The 19,486-nt window shown below is 42.5% G+C and overlaps 6 protein-coding genes across 6 annotated transcripts; all 6 read right to left on the reverse strand.

Moving 5' to 3' along the window:
- Positions 1-220: 220 nt before the first annotated feature.
- Positions 221-6,358, reverse strand: TM35_000101050 (uncharacterized protein; the record flags this gene model as incomplete). The annotated part of the gene is made up of 1 exon (XM_029024596.1): positions 221-6,358. The coding sequence occupies one exon, from the start codon at positions 6,356-6,358 to the stop codon at positions 221-223; it is 6,138 nt and encodes a 2,045-aa protein (XP_028883903.1).
- An 890-nt stretch (positions 6,359-7,248) lies between these two features.
- TM35_000101060 (uncharacterized protein) lies at positions 7,249-9,363 on the reverse strand (the record flags this gene model as incomplete). Its single annotated transcript, XM_029024597.1, has 1 exon — positions 7,249-9,363. One exon carries the CDS (start codon positions 9,361-9,363, stop codon positions 7,249-7,251), a length of 2,115 nt encoding a protein of 704 aa, XP_028883904.1.
- Positions 9,364-9,704: 341 nt separating this feature from the next.
- TM35_000101070 (uncharacterized protein) lies at positions 9,705-14,849 on the reverse strand (the record flags this gene model as incomplete). The annotated part of the gene is made up of 1 exon (XM_029024598.1): positions 9,705-14,849. The coding sequence occupies one exon, from the start codon at positions 14,847-14,849 to the stop codon at positions 9,705-9,707; it is 5,145 nt and encodes a 1,714-aa protein (XP_028883905.1).
- A 329-nt stretch (positions 14,850-15,178) lies between these two features.
- On the reverse strand, positions 15,179-15,898 carry TM35_000101080 (uncharacterized protein; the record flags this gene model as incomplete). Its single annotated transcript, XM_029024599.1, has 1 exon — positions 15,179-15,898. The coding sequence occupies one exon, from the start codon at positions 15,896-15,898 to the stop codon at positions 15,179-15,181; it is 720 nt and encodes a 239-aa protein (XP_028883906.1).
- A 373-nt stretch (positions 15,899-16,271) lies between these two features.
- On the reverse strand, positions 16,272-17,543 carry TM35_000101090 (uncharacterized protein; the record flags this gene model as incomplete). Its single annotated transcript, XM_029024600.1, has 1 exon — positions 16,272-17,543. One exon carries the CDS (start codon positions 17,541-17,543, stop codon positions 16,272-16,274), a length of 1,272 nt encoding a protein of 423 aa, XP_028883907.1.
- Positions 17,544-18,121: 578 nt separating this feature from the next.
- On the reverse strand, positions 18,122-18,940 carry TM35_000101100 (putative prohibitin; the record flags this gene model as incomplete). The annotated part of the gene is made up of 1 exon (XM_029024601.1): positions 18,122-18,940. The coding sequence occupies one exon, from the start codon at positions 18,938-18,940 to the stop codon at positions 18,122-18,124; it is 819 nt and encodes a 272-aa protein (XP_028883908.1).
- Positions 18,941-19,486: the final 546 nt, after the last annotated feature.

Raw genomic sequence — 19,486 nt, forward strand, 5'->3', positions numbered from 1 at the left:
GGTCGTGCGCACCACATCTTGTGATGGGTGAGACGTCCCATGGCTGTCGGAATCGGCAATCGCTGAGACCTCTGTGGCAATTGCGTTACCGGCCAGCTCCCCTTGTTGAGATGCGGACTCCTCGTGACCTGCCATTCCCTCCATACTTGAGGCAACATCAGGGTCTGTTAGGCCCTTCGCCCGCAATTTCTCCTGCTCCTCAGCATCACCCGCTTCAGCTTCACGCAGGGCCTGCNCGGAATTCTGGTTGTTGCACTGGATGCACATCGCCAAGCAGTACTCCACGAGCTGGCTCCTCAGGAAGGAACGGGTAACGCTCGTGCAAGTCCTCACCCCTCACGCCGTCGCGCCTTCGAGCCATCCGCACATCCCGCGCTATGCGACCAGCTTGGTCCCGCATCTCCTGCTCAAGGCGTGCGCGCTCGGCCGCATCGCCCGAAGATACCTCCTCCGATGTGTATTGTGCTGCAAGTTTTGCGAACGCCGAATCCTCCATGAGGGAGAGTTCACGAAGAGGAACACCTTTTACAGTACTACCAAGAAAAGGGAGCATCGCCTCAAGTGAACTTTCCTCCTCCTGCAGCCCACGTGCAATGTCCTCCACACGGTCATATATAATGTTATCAATGTCTGATGTATGGTGCTTATTTTCTGATAAAATAGTGTTTCGTTCTTGTTCGTATTTTCGTATCTCATCATCATCATTAAGATGCAGTCTATGTAGCGGAATTCCACAGTGTTGTGGTTTTAGAAAGGGGAATCGTTTTGATATTCTTGCTGCAATTTTTTTATTGTTTGCAACTTTCTTCATTCCATCGTTTTTTATCTGATTCCGTCTTCCATCGATTTGTGCCTTAATTCGGCGGAGTAACGGTGCGTCTGCAGGATCATTTCTTTCTTTGACACTATTCTGTAGTTTTATAAGTTCCTGGTAATATTCATCATCTATAAGGTCTTCCTCTATTTTGCTAAAGGAGATATCAACAGCGTACCTTGTACTTGGGCTGTGTGGTCTTTCGACAGCCCCTTGTTCTCCTCTAAGAATAAGGTTGTGCTCACTAGCATGTTGTGCGATTGCTTCTTCTAGTTTCTGCAACTTTCCCGCATTTCCATCTGAATCATTCATAAGTTCTTCATGATCGTCTACAAGCTTTGCTATGACTGGGTTGTCAAGCATACTAGGATCAACATTGCGGCCGAGTACTGGATATGCCTTACGAAGCGCATCCACTTCACGTAACTTTGCGGCACGATCTTCTCGTTCTTCCATAATGCTTCGCTTTGCATCCTCCAGTACAACTTGAGAAATATTAGTTGCACTATCATCACTGAAGGTTTGAAATTCCCGTCGATCCTGTAAGTGGCGAAGATCTTCTAAAGAGAGCGGTTCGAGAGCAACGAAAGTTCTCTTAAGCAGCTCAATCCTTTCTATCTCTTGTAATGCAAGTTCGTCAGCACGACTAGCCAGTAGGAACCTCACTGACGCCGTGGCATCTTCATCAAGAAAGGATCGCTGCATGAGATCTTCGTATTCTTCTAGTCTTTCATTGAAGACAACATCATCTTCCAAGGGAAGATGTCTTAAAGGGAAACACTTACGAGAAGTGTATACAAGGTAAGGATGTTGGGCGAGCACAGCATCATCGTTGTCAGCCAATTGCGCTTCATTTAGATTATGACACATAGCCATTTGAACTACTCTCGACTGAAGAAGAGATTCCTTTCCTTCTATACCTTCTTTGGCGGCGGCAGCAAACAATTCATCCTCATTCAAAGGAAGATCACCGAGACGAACTCCCAGCACGCGCCTTGGCAAGAAGGGGTACTCTACGTGTGCGGCCTCAGTTGCGTCCGCTCGCTCCTCGGCAAATCGAACTACCAGTGCCCTCATGGCCTCCTCTGTCGAGCTGATCTCAGCTGCATTACCAGTTGGATCCTGGCGCAGCTCATCCAGCTTGTTCGACAGTTCGCGGAATTCTGGTTGTTGCACTGGATGCACATCGCCAAGCAGTACTCCACGAGCTGGCTCCTCAGGAAGGAACGGGTAACGCTCGTGCAAGTCCTCGCTTTCTATACACTCTCGCCATTCACGAATGCGGACTTCTCGGGCTGTAGCGATTGCAAGGTTTTCCATCTCCCTTGCTAGTCGTCGACATCGCACTTCAGTGTCGCTGCTACCAGATTCACGTAGGCGTGCATAGTATGCTGCTTTTTCCATAAATGTTTCATTGTCCTCCAATCGGATAGTTGCTGTCTCTACACCCTCCAGTTTGTTTGGGATGAAAGGATATCGCCTACTCATTTGCTCTGTTTCTTTTACACGACGAGAGGCAATTTTTTCTACCCTCTTGTTGGCGCGGCGGCCAAGACGTTCAATATCACCAAGTACTGCATCAGAAGAAGCAACAAGTTCTTGTCGTTGTCGTACAATTGACATAAACTCCTCGTCTTCTTCGATATCTAGTGCTTCCAAGGTGTACCCCCGATGACGCCGAGTTAAAAATGGATACTTACTTTCAAGTCGCAATCGCCGTCGGTAACCATTAGCACATACCTTGCGCATCCACGAGTTCATCTGCATAATTCGTTGTCCCATCCTATGGGTTACTGCCAATATTAATGGAGAATTTTCTTCATGTCCTTCCTTCGCTATATTTCTGGTTTGCCAAAGTTCTAAGTAAAAATCGTCTCGCACCATTGGAACAGTTTCAAGTGAAATGTTTGCAGTATTGATACTCTCAATGTCGTAGTACCATTTTTTTAGTTCATTAGAGTCACGTCGGTATGCAGCAATAGTCTTTACTGCAGCAGTCATCTCTGACTGGAGACGATTATCAGTGCTTCCTTTACGCAGTTGTGCTGCGATATTTGTCACCATTTGATCCTCATGTAGTAGAAGCGTTGACAGTCGTTGATGGTGTGGCATCTCTGTAAGAAAAGGGAACTCTCGGTGCAATTCCTCATCATCTACTGCAAGACACGCTCGAGTAATGTGGGCACGTTCCCACATTGCTGTGAGTTTATCACGTATAAGGGTGTCTATTTTTTCGACTGAGGTATCATCAGGTGAATCAGCTAATCGGCGTACCCGAAGCAAATCAAGTAAAGGAACATCACCAATAAAATCCTTAGAGGAAACAGTGTAAAGCTTTGAAGGTGATAACCACTGCACAAGTACCTGCCTCCACTCAAACATCTCCTCTTCAATTTCTCTCACACGGCGACCTATCTTCTCTTGAATAGATTGAATCTGTGCTGTTGGAGACTGTGAGATAATGTTTTTTTGCAGCTCATCTGTTAAAAGATTGAATTGTTCATCTTCCAAGACGTATAACCAAGGGATAGGATACATTAAATTCACGTACTCTCCGTGTTTATCGTTGAACTCTTGTTCTAAGCGCATCATATAGGCACGTTGAAGAGCAGCATCTTCTGCTTTTTTAACAACATAGTCACGAATGCTACACTCCAACAACCTCCTTTCGTCATGATTTCTGCTGCGATGCATTTTAGATATGAATTCTGTAAATATCATATCATCGTCAAGATTTAAACTTGCAGTTGGTACACCTTGAATAACGGCTGGCAAGTAGGGATGTCGTTTTAAAATATCACCATCTTGAATATATCTAAACAACTCCCATACCCGTTCTTTCATCATTTGTTCTATTTGTTTGGCCTCCGTTGTACCACCATCCATTCGTACCCGTTGGTGTGCTAATCCAACAAAGACATCATCTTCAAGTGGACGAACAGCACTGAAAGGAAATTCATCCGCAGTGGTTGCCAAAAATGGGTAACGTTGCAGAAATCCTCTTCGCACCGTCGGTCGAGCTGAAAGACGTTGCTCCAAATAAATAAGATTATCAAGATACGTCTTATAATCTGGGTCATCCTGTGGAACACCTGCCTCTTCAAAAGCAATACCTGCCTTTTCCAATGACTCACCAGCCTCTGCTAAACGGTTAAGTTCAATTTCCATTGCACCTTTATTGTTTAAAATTACAGCATACTCCCTACTACGTACACCAAAGAGTTGTACTGCCTTTTCTGCAGCTTCACGTAATAAGGTAAGACAATGCTCACAGTACTTCTCTTGATCCCAAGATCGGTAAATATGTGCAGCATCCAATAAGAGAGTAGGTAAATCAAGAGAAACTGTAGGTTTTTTCTTACTTACTGTAATAGCCGTAAGAAGAACTCGAATAGCTTCTTCGTAACGACCTTCCGTCTCTAGTTGTAAACTTAAGTCCCAAAGATATAACATAAAAAAATCGGATGCCCAACCAATGGTACTTAATTCAATAGAATGTTCCACAAGTTCTTTTGTGTTAACAGAGCACGATGGAAGCAATTGTTTACATTGTAAAAGTCCCTTATATGGTTGAAGGTGTAACCATGAACCATGCTCACTTTTGAGGTATGCTGGAAGTTTTTCAATAGCTTTGTAGAAATGTTCTACAGCTTCTTCTACACAGCTACGATATACAACCAAATCATCTTGCTGATAAACCAATGCCACACGTAAGATCCAAAATCCGTACTCTATATGACGTCTTCCTTGCGTTACTAAACAAGTTAATTCTTCAAACCCCTTCATAACTCCTGGAAATAAACTTCTTCCTTCAGCAATGCATTTCTTTTGCATAGTAGCAAAGCATACCTCACATTCACTTCGTCGTGCATATAGAGTCACAATGGCCTGTTCACCATATCGTTTATATTGTGCTGTAGCAGTTTCATGAACAAGATCTAATGCCTCATCGTAACGTCCTTCCCAACACGCAACCTTCCAACGAACAGGGAAGCAGAAAGCATATCGATGACTCTCTTGTGTAAAAATAGTACGATATTTTTCGGCCAGAATACGCATCTCTCGCGGGTCAGCAAGTTGAGGGATAACGCGTGCATTTACATTAGCATGCCATGTCATATCGGAACGATTTCCACCAGTTTTCTCAATGGTTACTCCAAGTAATGCACAGACACGAGCCACAATATCTGCCTTCCGAGTTGAGCGAACAGTTGTAAGAAGTTGTATAATATCATCATCTTCATCTACAACACCATATTTCTTTGCAACTACTTCTAAGAAACGGCTTTGAAATACATCAACATTAGCAAATACATCACCCATACGCTTGGAGAGGGTAGCGCCCAAGACTTCATCATCATACGCGACACGTTTACCCTGAACCTCCAAGTAAAATTCTTGCTTTACCGATCTTGCCAACATTTCCACACAAATAAACTCATTTACTTGTCTGAGTATCACCATATCATACTTCTTGGATTCAGCTATTTTCCGCATTACTTGTTTCAACAAACATAAGTTTACCCCAAATGAGTGCAATATTTCAGAAACATTTCTGAGGCTATCAACAACTGAACGGGACTCGCTGTCCATACAAGCCCGTACAATGGCATCTAGAACCTCAATGTTGTCAAGCACTGAAAGGGTATCATTGTGTCCATCCGACACATGACTGCAAATTCGCAGCATTTCTTGCCGTTTCATAATAGTATCATCAACAAAAAGTGGAGTCAACGTCGAATTTGAATTTGTTAAATAAAAACGGCCATCAAGTCCTTCATACACTTCAAGTGTACCATCAGGAAAAGGTATATTGAGTGCATCTGCCATGTGCAGAATTTCTGCCTCCACCTCGTGATTATTTGCACAATCTGCGCCGTAGAGCTGCGTGGGTAGCCGCGGCATTGGAACGAGGGCCTGCGCCAGCACCGGCATCCCCCGGTAGAAAAGCATACATGAGAGGGGCACCGTGAGCAGGCGGGTGCGGCTCTGCAGGACACCGCGGAGGGACGCCACGTAGTTGCGGCCAGAGCGGCTGTCCGGCAGCACGCGGAAGAAGATGTTGTCCACACGGTAGCACTGCAGGAACTTCGGCATCTCCCGCGGGCCGTCATCGTCAAGCGTCACGATTTGCTTCACCGTGCGCACGGCGTCCGCCACAAACTCTCTCTCCACACGGCGAAGGGCCTCCAGACGACTCTCGGCTTGAGAAACCGTATTGTCCTCCATTTCCCAGGCCAACTGAAACTCTGCATTCCAGTCTCTTCCGTGTCGTGTGATATCTGCGCAGGATGCAAGAAATGGCTTTGGGGCAGTCTGCTGCATAGGGAACGCTGCGGACTTGCGTATGGAGAGACGGTGCCGTGATGCCTCTACAACAGAGAGTCGTTTCGCAGAAGAAACCCGCTGAGATCCGGTGCTTACGGTTGGCGAACGTGAACGCGAAGGACTCGGAACAGTCGCAGACATTTCCGTTTCGGGGAAAAACATTACATTTGACCGTCTCTCCCGCACTGGGGTACCAGTAGTCTGCGAACGACGCATTGTACCGTGTTGATGACTCCACTTTTGTGTTGTTTCTCTTCTCCTTATTCACACAATGGTGACCACCGACTATTTGTTTAAGAAAAACCTTATATCACATTAGTTTGTTGTTGTTGTTGTTTTATTGGTGCGAAGCGCAACAACAAAAGAAAAAATTATTTAAAAAAATAAAGAAAAAAAATAATGAGTGGGGAAAGAGAAAATACAAAAAAAAAAAAAAGAGGGGGAGAATAAAAGACATCAACGGACATTGTAGAGCATACAATTTGACACTTCAACATAACGCACGAAAATACCTCTGGGAGAGTAGGGATAAATGAGAAACACCCATATATGGATCGAGCGTATTGAGAAACGTATTGTCCCTTTTCTTGGTTTTTTGCTATATTTCCTTTAATTCCGCAAACTTCCCAGAATCTTCTTTAATTGATTTCAGACACAAGATTTCTCTCTCTAATCAATAATAATAATAATATAAGGAGGATTTTTTCCCCTTTTTTTTTGCCATTATTTTTGCCACAAGAAAATACAGAAATAGAGAGAAAGAGAGAGAGATAGCGAACAATAAATTAAAAAATGAGAGAGGAGAACGGTACCAAAAGAGAAATACGACGCTGCAATATGCTCTCACATGGTTTTCAATCCGATTTCTCCGGTCTACACCATTGCCTACAATGACACATCTAATGCAAGCGCTGATGAATTTGTGCGTGAGAGAAGAAAGAGAAAATAAAAAAAAAAAAAAAAAAAAAAAAAAAAAAAACAAGAAAGAAGAAAAAAGAAAAAAAGTCCGGGAAGGAGATGAACATAATAGCACACAAGCAAGTCTCGAGAACAAAAACGAAATCACATATAAGTAACAATGCTGACGATACAAAAAAAAACCTTACTTATCGCTCTGAGCTGTCACGACGCGGATCACTTGGGTGAGAAGTATTTCTGCTAGATGCATCTGGCAGAGTGGCGAGAAGAGTATCACAGTAAGCGCCGTACTTCACCGGATCCCACGCGTGGTACGTACCGATGATATCTTGTGTTAACGCGTTGACATCCAACTGACTGCGTGGTACTTTTTTACACATGCGGAGGGCCTTAAGAAGTGTCTTCGTGGCTTCCTCGTAGTGTGCATCGCAGCGTAGCTCCATCCCAAGTTCCCATAAGTACTCTACAAAGAAATCCGATGGCGTCACAATGGACGCTAACTCCTTCGCATCCCTTGCAATATCTACAATATCCACCTTCACCTGTGGAGACATTGCCTGCTTACAACGCAGTTCACCAAGAAATGGTCGAATATACAACCAGGCGCCATGGTCGCTGCGTAAACCAGAAGGCATAAGCTTTCCGGCAGTTCGAAAACAACCCAACGCCTCAATCCTCATATCCACTATATCAGAAGAACCTAACATCCAACATGCACACTCTATGTATCGACGAAGAAGAGTGAGTGGACCTGATAATTTTTTAAATCCTTGTAGTAGTATGTCAAGATGTTTATGTCCTTCTTCAATATGTTCAATACTAACTCCACCAAAGAGTAATTCGCACATATCACGTAGTGCATAAAGGTAAGGAAGGTTTAAGTGATCATGCCTATATTTTTCTCCGGCTACAATTAAACGTGTATACTCTAGTGATTTTTCAACATTTCCTCCCCAATAGGCTACTTTTGCCTGTAATGGTAAACAAAAAGCATACATATGACCAGCTGTTGTTTTGGTTGAGTCATAGTAAGCGGCGAGATCCATAATCCTTTTAGGTTCTAATAACAATGGTATAACACTTGAACAAATTTTAGGTACCCAGACAATTTTATCCTTTGAGGAAGTACCTTCTGGGCGTGAACAAGCGCCCAATAAAAGAGAAAGACGTGAAATAATTTCGTGTCGCCTTGTAGAACGTACCGTTTCACATAAGGCAATAATATCTTTTTCTCCATGAGAAACATAATATTTGCGCATCAATACAGGTAGAAACATTTGTTTAAATTGCGCTTCATCTAATCCATACGCAATACGTCGTGTAATTTCATTTTGTAGTATTTCATCATCATATGCTGTACGGTTAGACTGTATTCTTAAGTAAAACTCCTGCTTCATAGTACGAGCGAACATTTCCACAATAATAGATGACTCTACAACTCTCAACGTTTCCTTGTCGGTTTGTTGAAACTCAAGAAACGCTCGTAAAACCTCTTTAAGGTAACACAAGTTTACACCATGGGTATGTAATGTCCTACACAACTCAACTTGAATATCTGTCGTAGAGAACTTCTTTAATTGAGTTACCGCATTCAAGAATATTGGAGAATGCAATACAGCCAGAACATCCCTTGGTCCACTGGTAACATAAGCACAACATGCAAGCATTTCTTGACGTTTTAAAGGGCAACTGACGTGAGGAACTTCCCCCAAAGGAAACGTTGTCGCATTTGTTAATGTACAGTACCATCGTCCATCCAGTCCCTCATACACTTCACAGTTTACAACGTTTGGTAATACAATGTTGAGTGCATCTGCCATGTGCAGAATTTCTGCCTCCACCTCGTGATTATTTGCACAATCTGCGCCGTAGAGCTGCGTGGGTAGCCGCGGCATTGGAACGAGGGCCTGCGCCAGCACCGGCATCCCCCGGTAGAAAAGCATACATGAGAGGGGCACCGTGAGCAGGCGGGTGCGGCTCTGCAGGACACCGCGGAGGGACGCCACGTAGTTGCGGCCAGAGCGGCTGTCCGGCAGCACGCGGAAGAAGATGTTGTCCACACGGTAGCACTGCAGGAACTTCGGCATCTCCCGCGGGCCGTCATCGTCAAGCGTCACGATTTGCTTCACCGTGCGCACGGCGTCCGCCACAAACTCTCTCTCCACACGGCGAAGGGCCTCCAGACGACTCTCGGCTTGAGAAACCGTATTGTCCTCCATTTCCCAGGCCAACTGAAACTCTGCATTCCAGTTTCTATACGAAGGATAGAACTCGGCACATGCCGAAAGAAAAGGGCGATCCATGAATTCCCAAACAACTTTTTGAAATAATAATAAAAGAAGAAAGAAAAACAAAAAAAAAGAACAGGTTGAAGGGCTAACAAAGAGAATGTAACGACGTAGAAGAATATTCACATGATGCAGAAAGTAAATAAAAAAGACAAAAAAAAGAAAATCAAAAATCAAAAAAAAAAAATAAAATAATAAAATAAAATAAATAAAATAACAAAAAAAATAATAATAAGGGGCAAACATAAAGTATGATACAAAAAAAAAAAAAACATATGTATATAAATAAGTCACAAAAATGCCACGAGACTTTGAAAAAAAAATCTCATGTTTTACTATGATTACTTTGATTATTGTCACCATATTCCAGAGGAATCTTTCTCTGAATCTTCCTCTGAATCTACAAGTGGTCCAAAAAAAAAGTCACGCGACAATATCGCCTCTTTCTTTACAATACTTTCTCTGCGTACCTGTTCTTCGATAATAAGATCTTCGAATATGCGTTGAAAGTTTTTTCGACGTCTTGGACGGTGGTTACTATGACGATTTTGATTCAATATACGACTAATATTAACCCCAAGCGCCCGTTTTTTCTTTCGATTTATCCGTTCAAGCATTTTACGCCGTGCAGCCTCCTCACGTGAGACAAGATAAAGTAATAATCTCAAATGTGATCGTAACATATCACTACGTATTACGGTTTGTACATTATCGATACGCCATATTTTGAGTGTAATGCGCATCATATGATTTTCACGAATAATAGAACGACGACCTAAACGATGTCTTTCCCATAAACCCTGTATAAATAGCATTTCCTGCTCTTTATACTGGAAAGAGATAATTACATCTCGAATATTTTTTTCTAACTCTGTGAGTTCTGCAAGAGATGTTAATATTTTTTCTTTATGAATGTTCATCCTTGCCCCATGAGTTTGACGAAGAATGGTTGCTATCTTGGCGTTTCCAAGACTCTGTCTTTGTTTACATTGTAAAAGATAAAAAAGTTCATTTTCCTCATCCGCAATAAAAATTCGTCCTGTTGCCTCTGAAACAACAAGACGTTTCATACGTGAGACTAATTGATAGCGCAGGAGAGCACCGTATCGTTCCGGGTCTTCTAACTCTAAACGTCTGCTGGAAGCTCTTCTTTCTATCCAACGGCGTACGGCATGCTGAATGCGTAGCGCAGCTCCTCTTCGTATTCTATTCTCAAGAATCTTCATATTTTTCCGCCAACTAATCATCTCTTGATGTTCTCTACTTAGATGTGTTTGAAGTAACCGCTGGGCATTTAAAAGTGCTTTCTTCGCAGATGATAACTTATTCATATGTGTGAGTAAGGATCCGTAATTGTTTAACATAATGCCAAGAGCTAGAGAATCTGGTTGAGCCGTTTCCACAATACGAATAGCAGCTGTTAACATGGAAGCACTTGCCTCGTAACTCTCCTTCCCACCTCTTCGAAAGAGTAACTGACTGTGATCATGAAGGGCTTTAGCATACCGTAGACTAGATGCCTCATCAAGTTCCTTCACTTTACGTTCACGTACGGCGGCGAATTCCTCTGCAAGTTGTAATTCCCCGGACTCCATGCAGTAGTGAGTCATAGCCGCACAAGTTTCAAACAACAGTTCTGTTGGTTCACTATTAGTCGCCACGTGAAGTGTAAAAGTGATCACAGATCGTTGCAGTGGTTTACCAGCATTGCGAGAGGCTCTACCAAGCCAGAGAGCACTATCAAGAATAGGGTAAGCTGCATAGTACGCATGAAAGCGTTCACTTTTTAAAATTTGAAATTGTTCCATTAGTGGTTCAATAGCCTGTGCGTACTCTCCAATGCGAATTAAAGCCCGTCCAAGTAAATAATTCAATCGAGTGGTTAATAACGTCCATCCCCTTTTCTCAATATTATCTCCGATATTAGAAACTTTAAATATGGTATCTTTCAGTTCCCCTGCTGCAGCACGGCAATAGGCCAGAAAACTCCGTGCGAGTATTTCACCAGCGCAATGATACCACTTTCTGGATAAAATGTACTGTTCCATGAGAGCAACCGCTTGTTTCTGCTGATTCATCGCACACAACTGAAGAGCCTTTTCATATGGAGATGTATTTGAAGTCTCCGATAAATTATCTGTGGAATCTTGTGAAGAGGCAAGGAAACGAATCCCATTAGTCAAGTACCACATACCATCCATAGCTTTTACAATCTCTGCCCCAAACACACAATTGGTATGATGATTTAAGCCATGACCAAGGAGAAGCCAAGATATCTCTTCAAAAATACCACATGATTCCCCATAAGTTCCTACATCAATTTTTCCATCACTAGCAATAATAAATTGTGGTTTACGGTGTACAGGAATAAGAGCTTGTGCAAAATAGGCCTCATCTTCTACCACAACGTAATCACATAAAGCAGCGGTGAAAAAAGCTGTTGGAGACTGTCTCAACAAGGCGGAGAGTTTATTCTGCCATTTTGGAAATTCATCATCTTTTGCCACTCGTGTAATAACAATATTTTCCTTCACAAAAGAAGTAGAACAACTTGGTACAGGTATTAATCCCCGTGATAACTTTTGTGAACTTTTAATACCTTCCACTACAGTATTATGAAATTCCTGCTCTAAAGCCGTTAAATGTTCTTTCCGTGCTGTATAAGAATCTGCATCCCACATTAAATCACATTGATGGTGGTATTGAAATTCTCCATTCCAATTACGACACTTCTTTGATATTAATTCTGAAGCACGTAATAATGGTTTAGAAAAGTTAAGTAAAGTAAATTCATAGTCATGTCGATACAACTCTTCTAAATGAATATAACTTCTAGAGTATAAGAGTAATAATTTACGACGTAGCATCCCACGTCCCACACGTTGTAAAAGACATGCATTTACCTCAAATACAATGTTTAACACCACTCGTCTTTTATATTCCCTCCAACGGCGTTGAATAATTACAATGGCAGTAGGTGTAAACAACGTTTTAAGACGTTCCTGAGTTTCGTAAAGTCGCACCATCACAGGGTGTTCCCGTGGAATACGGAGAATTCTCTGAGATGAGGGATTTAATACCGCTCGTAATCTCCCAGAGGCTTCTACAAACTTTCCACGCATCATTAATGTCATTACAGTATTCTCCACTACACAGAGATGCGAAACAGTTAAATCCCCTTTGGTTTCAATCATAATAGTTTCTGAGAATTGCAGTAAAGAGGTACAAAGTACTCCAAAACGTTTGACATCCCATGTATAATAAACAAATGCAAGTTTATTTAATAATACACCAACTTCAAATGATTGATCACCAAGGAGAAGAGCTACAATCTCCATCGCATCTCGCAATCGCTCCACCGCAGTTTCATATATTCCTCTTTCAAATAGTAAAGAGGCTAACTGTTCACAAATAGTCGCCCCATAAATAGAAGGCCCAAGAAGAAGACGAAGACGTCTCCACATGGCAAGCAATTCTCCAATCGTTACAACGGAGGAACGCACGGCAGTCTCCAGAAGACCTGCGAAAGGTAATAAAAGTAAGTAAGTAGCAAACTCCGCGCTTGAAGTGTCCATTGAACAGCCCAAATCAATAGCAGAAAGAAATTTCTTTCGTGCCTCCACATATTCTCCAGAACAACAATCAAGAAAACCATCTGTTACTTCAACCTCAACACGACCTGGGAGAAAATAATTATTACGTGGAATTAATAAGGTTCCAGAATTCTTTAGAACACCAAGTTTAACAGCAGGTGTAATACGCATTCCAGTTCGTACCCGTTCAAGCATTTCTTTTGCACTTTCATGATTTCCAGCTTGTGTAGTAACAACTGCCGCGTTTATTAATGCCTCAAAGTATAAGAATTGTCTTTTGGCTCGTGCTCGTACGGCAACAATACGTCGAGCGAGACGCATAGCTTGTTGAAAGTGACCAGCTCGTACTTGATGAACAATATGATAAGGTAATATCAAAGATGTAAAGAGACCACGAGTAACATCACTTTCCTTTTTTGTATTTAACATAAATACTGGTACAGCGCTCTCATGACTAACATCTACATAACTACTAAAATTGTGTGACGATGGGATACAATCAATACGTTCTACAATACCTCTGTTAAGGATAAAACCGCATAGAGAGCATAATCGTTTAGTTGCAAGTAATGTATTATCACGAAGTAGAGATTGTAAATAATTTTGAAGTAAATTATCATTATCACTAGTTGGGAACATCCTGTTTATGGTTGGAATAAGACCGTAGATAAAACGATTTGAATCCGTATCTATCATAGCACTAACAGCACGTGCTAAATAACCATTTGCTGTTTTAACGGTACGAGGGGCGCGATCAAGAGTTACTTGATTATACATTACACGACGTACAGCACGTGCAATAATCTCTACACCAATCAATCGTGATAAATTTTCCTTATTCTCATCATCATAATCATCATCATCATCATTAGTATTCTCATCCGTTTGTGAGAGAAGGTGTCGCAACACTTTACCCAGTAAACAAATATTGAGTCCATTTTCATGTAAAATACGAACCATAGCTTTATGTCTACGTACACCAACTTCATGCATTGCGTCAAGAAGTGAGAAATAAATATTAGAAACATCTCGATCATAAGACTCCAGCGGTGGTTGCATAAATACAGCCGGAGGTCCCCGCACAATATGCCACCAACGACGAAGTGGAACGGAACGACTTGACGATATTCCATTCAATGGTGGTAAAAGTCCAATAGGATTAAGAAGGTAAAGACGCCTATCCGCACCTTCATAAACCTCCACCCCTAAATGCTTTGACTGTACACCAATACCGTGTGGAATAACATTAAGTGCCTCCAGTAAGAAAGAAAGGTAATCACGTAAAGGAGAATGTAGTAGTGGATCCGCAACACCATCGCCACGATAGAGCGGAGCACGACCACGTGCTATTGGTATAACAGCTTGTGCTGTAATGCTAACATTATAATAACGAAATGCTGCAGTAAGAGGAAAAGCTATACGAGGTGCTTTACAATCGAGTAAGACTCGGAAACAACGCTGCATGTTAAGACCTAATTTGTCATCTTTCCATACACGCAACATGATGTTTCCAACACGGAAGCAATCAGGGATCTCTAGTGCTTTACTTGACCATGTACTGCTGGAGCCACCTTCTCGACAGAGGCTTTCTACCAAACTAAGACAATATGACTCATAGTGATTAAGCAACTGTTCCAAAGACTCACGACTATCAGTGCCCCACAGCTGATGTGTTTCCTCATCCCAGAGTTTCTGGAACTCATCATTCCAATCACGTGAATGGCGGTCAAGGTATTCGCAAGCAGAACGAAACGGTAAATGTGCAGAAAGATGAGAAGGCGGTAACCATGGTGGTTCCGCCTCTGAGGGTTCATTGTGTATACTGCCGTTCCAGCTGCCTCTAGCACTACGCTCCTCGGAAACCTCGCAGTCGGTGATAATGGATGCCTCTTCAAGAATATCATACATTGTCCTCCGACACCCTCACTTTTTAGTGGTGGAAAAATGAGGAAGACTTTCAGCTAAAGTTTCACACACCCACACACTCACACAGACAGACAGAAAGGTAGAAACACGTACAATTTCTGTCGCTTACAACATACAAAAGGAGAAAAAGAAAGAAAGAGAAGAGGGAATAGAGTGTCATAAAATGCGGAGGATAGTAGTAAAATAGAGTATTTGCTCGTAGTGGAGAAATGTAATTCTTTTTTTTTTTCTTTTTTTTTTTCTTTTCTTGTACAAGCAGTGACTGCATTTTCATCATCATCATCATCATCACTACTACCACCAGAGTGAGTTTATAGACGGATTTGCATAAGATCATCGTATTCATCATCTTTTTCATCCCGCTGACGTTTTCGCTGCTCCCGTGGCTTCGCTACACCATTCAACAGCTCTGCCCTAACATCGCTGCGCAGCATAAGTGTTTGCATTTGCTCCTCTTCGCTCACGCCCATCTTTATGTGTGAAACTGCACGCTCTAAAGCACTAGGCGCATCCTTCTGTGCCTGTTGTTTGCGGAACTCCTTCCTACCACCACGTTTCTTCTTTATCTCCTCTCCTCGCACAAACACATGCGGAACGGGAAGTGCTTGTGTGTCTGTTGCGTTTACTTTCCCCTCTGCCAATAGCAGTTCGAAGGTGTGCCGCAACTTCTCGCGCTCCTTCTCTCCAAGTTCGTCTGTTACGGCACCGCCCGAGAGATCGGCCTTCGCGGCAATACAACACTTGCGGGCGAGCACGGCTAGTGCCTTCTTCGCCGCGCGCAGTTCATCCGCCCGCACATCATCGGCGCCAAAGAACTCCACAAAAATTGGAGCCTCCGCAAGATGGCCGGCGTGCAGATGTCGGGCGCGTTGGAACTGCGCCTCTTCGCAAAGCCCGAGATGCCGCAATGCCGCATCGGAGAGTCGCGCGAGTGCCACAACACCGCCAGCCGCCTCCACAAGTTTGTTCGCGACATCCCTTCCAACTAAAGCACTCAGATTGGGCAACACTGCCGGGGCATTCCCGGTCATCTCTACACGTGGTCACCCCGCCCTCAGCAATAGCGTAAGCAATATCCCTCTAAATGTGGGGAACTGTCTCTGTGTGTTTCTTTTTTTTCCTGTGGGCACTAAGAAGGGGGGAAAAAAAAATAGTGCAAAAGATAGATACAATGAAAGAAAAGAAAAAGGCACAGGAAGGGGGGTAAAAAAAAATTTAATAGACCAACTCACAATAAAATTACAAATAAAAAGGAGTGAAGGTACCCATTGTATAGGTCAAGAGACATAACTCAAAAATTCATTTAATCGACGCTTTTTTTTTTTTCTTTTTACTAAGCAATGTAGGTTCATCACTTTTTTTCATTTCATTGTCTTTCTTTTCTTTTTCCTTTTCTTCTCCCTCTCAAGAGGAAGGGGGTTGGCGCGTTCGTTTTCTGCTTCCTTGCTCCATAATGGTCTTCAAGCGGTGTACAATCTCATCGCACTCTGCTTGCAATGCCTTACCGCGTTCTTCTTCACGGGCCAAACGGCCCTCCAATGAGTCATCCGCAGCCTCTGGTAACTTCTTATCCAAAAGTGCTGCAGATGCTGAAATGTGCAGAGTCTCCTGAGATTCCACACGGACATGAGGGCGTGGCCATGTATCCCAGCCATTACACACCTGCAGTCGCATTGATGATCCTTTCCTTTTCTTATTTCCCTCCATCTCTGTTTTCTCTGTTTGAGAGTCCTCCACCAGAAGTATTTTACGGAAAGGTAGATGAGGTAACTCTTTCTTTTCCCCCTCTTCTTCTTCTTCTTCTTCTTTCTGTGAATGACTACCCTTTGCGATGCGTTCAAAGTTGCGGGAAAGCCAGTAGTCCGCTGCACTGTGATACCATGTGGCAGTTGCACTGTCGATAGCCGAACCATCGCGTGGTTGAAAGAATGCCGTGAGTGAGTCTGGCGTAACAGAGAGTCTCGCAATAAATAAATCTTCAGGTGCCTCTACAATAAATTTTTCACCGGCACAAGACCATGAGTAGTGCTGAAGCCAGAGCGGGGGATCTCGTCTTCCTAGTGGCTCCACTGGGCGATCATTTTCATATAAATCAATACGGGCAACTTGCATTCCACCCACAAAACACGTCGTCTCGTCTGGTGAAAGTGCCAAACAACGAACAGAGAAGCCAACATTCACATCACACAGCATTGAACGGGATATAGTGTCAAAGACAATAAAACGACCACCCACACTGCACGTCGCCAACCAAGTTCCTGTAGAGAAAAACTCCATTGCTGCTACAGGAACTGTATGTCCTGATAAGCGGTGCACACGTTCTGTACCATTTGTTAGCAGATTCGTTATGGGCTGCACAACCGGTGCCGCATCATGGCCAGCAGATGCAAAAAGATCTGCAGTGGAGGCGCAGAGAGAGTGTACTGGGCCGTGGTGAAGAGTCTGGGCGTACACACAAACACCAGGAAGAACATCCTCAGTATTTTTACTATCACAATCATTCGTAGCAGCATCTATACCACTTCCCCTCTTGTTGTTGTTAAGCTGCGAAAAAACCAATACAGACCCTCTATTGGTTCCCACTACAACAGCGCCATCGAGCACCAAAAGGGATGTCGCACGGAGTTCATCACTAAGGCTACTGCCTAATAGTGTTGTCACGTCTAACGTCGGCATTTACTCTACACGTGCCACCTTTAACAGAAAATGGACACCGTATATGCACCAAAAAAAAAAACACACACGTCAAAATAAAGAAGGAAAAAGAGAAGAAAGAAAAAAAGAGGAGGAGAAAGAGAAATAAAAGAACCAGATATAAATATAAATATATATGTGTATTTTTTTTTTTCTTTTCGTTAACTCTTTGGTTTCTCATGCATCAACAAAACTGCTACAATAAGAAGGTGTGCTAGGGTCCATACGAAGGTCAGCGCTTTCCAAAAAAAAAAAAACGCAAGAGTCACCCCTGATGGCAACGCCTTTGTGTCTTAACTTAGTAAAGTGAACTCATGTATCACCATCCATCAGTGATTAAAAGTAAGACGGGGAAGAAGAAAAATAAAAGAGAGAAACAAATGATTATGTCTCCCTTCATTAATATCCCCTTTTGCTTTCGCTACTTACAAATACAAAAAAAAGTATCTCCCTAAATGTCTTTTTTTTTTCTTTCTTTTTTCCATTTCTTTTTTTTTTGTTGTTGTTGTTTTCCCACTTCCCGTTCTCACTTGTCTCCACCCTACAAGAAGAACCAACTCTTAGCCGCTCGGATTCTTCATTTGAAAAAGCATATTATTACCGCCTGGGAGGAAAGTCACATTGCGTAATGGAACCAACTGAGATGCAATATCAACTGCAGCCTCAATGCGGCGAAGCTCCAGTAAACCATCACCAGAACGTTTGATCGCTTCAGAAATAAGACGTGCTGACTCTGCCTCACCCTCTGCCCGTACAATAGCGGCCTTCTTCTTCTGTTCATTCTCCTGTACAACATAGCGGAAACGTTCCGCCTCCTGTTGAGCAACCTGCTTCTGTTCCACAGCGATCATAAACTCTTTTCCAAACTGAATATCCACAAGAGAAAGGTCCTCTAGAACAAGACCAAATTGAGTCACCTTTTCTTGCATCAGCTGGTAAATACGAGCGGAGACCGCATCACGTTTTTGGATAAGTTCCTCCGCTTTGTACTCTGCCACAACCGCCTTTAGGATCTCGTTACTGATGGAAGGAAGAATACGTTCATCATAGTCCATTCCAAATGTACGGTATATCTGAGGTAGACGTTCAGTTTGTGGGCGAAACAATACACGCAGACGAATGTTAACCATCTGAAGATCCTTTGTACCAGTCATGGTTTGCAACACACGTGGACGAACGCGGATGTTAAAGAGCTTGATTTCATCCAGTCCAAGAATGCGGCACTGGAGTCCCTCTCCATATACTGTGTCTTTAAGACCAGTAATCTTGTTGTAAAGAACAGCAGCCTCTCCAGGACGCACGACGAAGCAACAGCTGTACACACCAGCTGATGCAGCAACCACAGCAACTGCCATTCGCTGAAGAATTTTTGTACTCATTTTATAACAACACACTACAACCTTATTTAATCTGTATACAGTTATACAGGTATATGTATATGTATACGTATATATATATATATATATATATATATATATATATATATATATATACGTGTATGTATACTCTTTGTGAGATTAAATAATAAACAGCAACAATAATAAATAAATAAAAAGAAATACAAAATAAACCAATAATAAGAAGAAAAAAACNTATGTATACTCTTTGTGAGATTAAATAATAAACAGCAACAATAATAAATAAATAAAAAGAAATACAAAATAAACCAATAATAAGAAGAAAAAAACACAAACCAGAAAAACCAAAAAAACCACAAGCAAGTACAGCTCAATCAAGGGCAGTTCAGCTTATATTCCGTTTCGTAAAGGTATTCCCTCTGATGATTGTGATGTTGTTTTAGTTAGCGATCATCCATTAAAACGACTAGATTTTTCATAACTTCCTTCTCTCTCTCTCTCTCTCTCTCTCTCTCTCTCTCTCTCCACTTCTCACATACCTCTTTGTTTCTTTTTTTTTTTTTTTTT

Source organism: Trypanosoma theileri, assembly GCF_002087225.1.
Source record: "Trypanosoma theileri isolate Edinburgh chromosome Unknown TM35_Tth_10_V1, whole genome shotgun sequence".
NCBI lineage: Eukaryota > Euglenozoa > Kinetoplastea > Trypanosomatida > Trypanosomatidae > Trypanosoma > Trypanosoma theileri.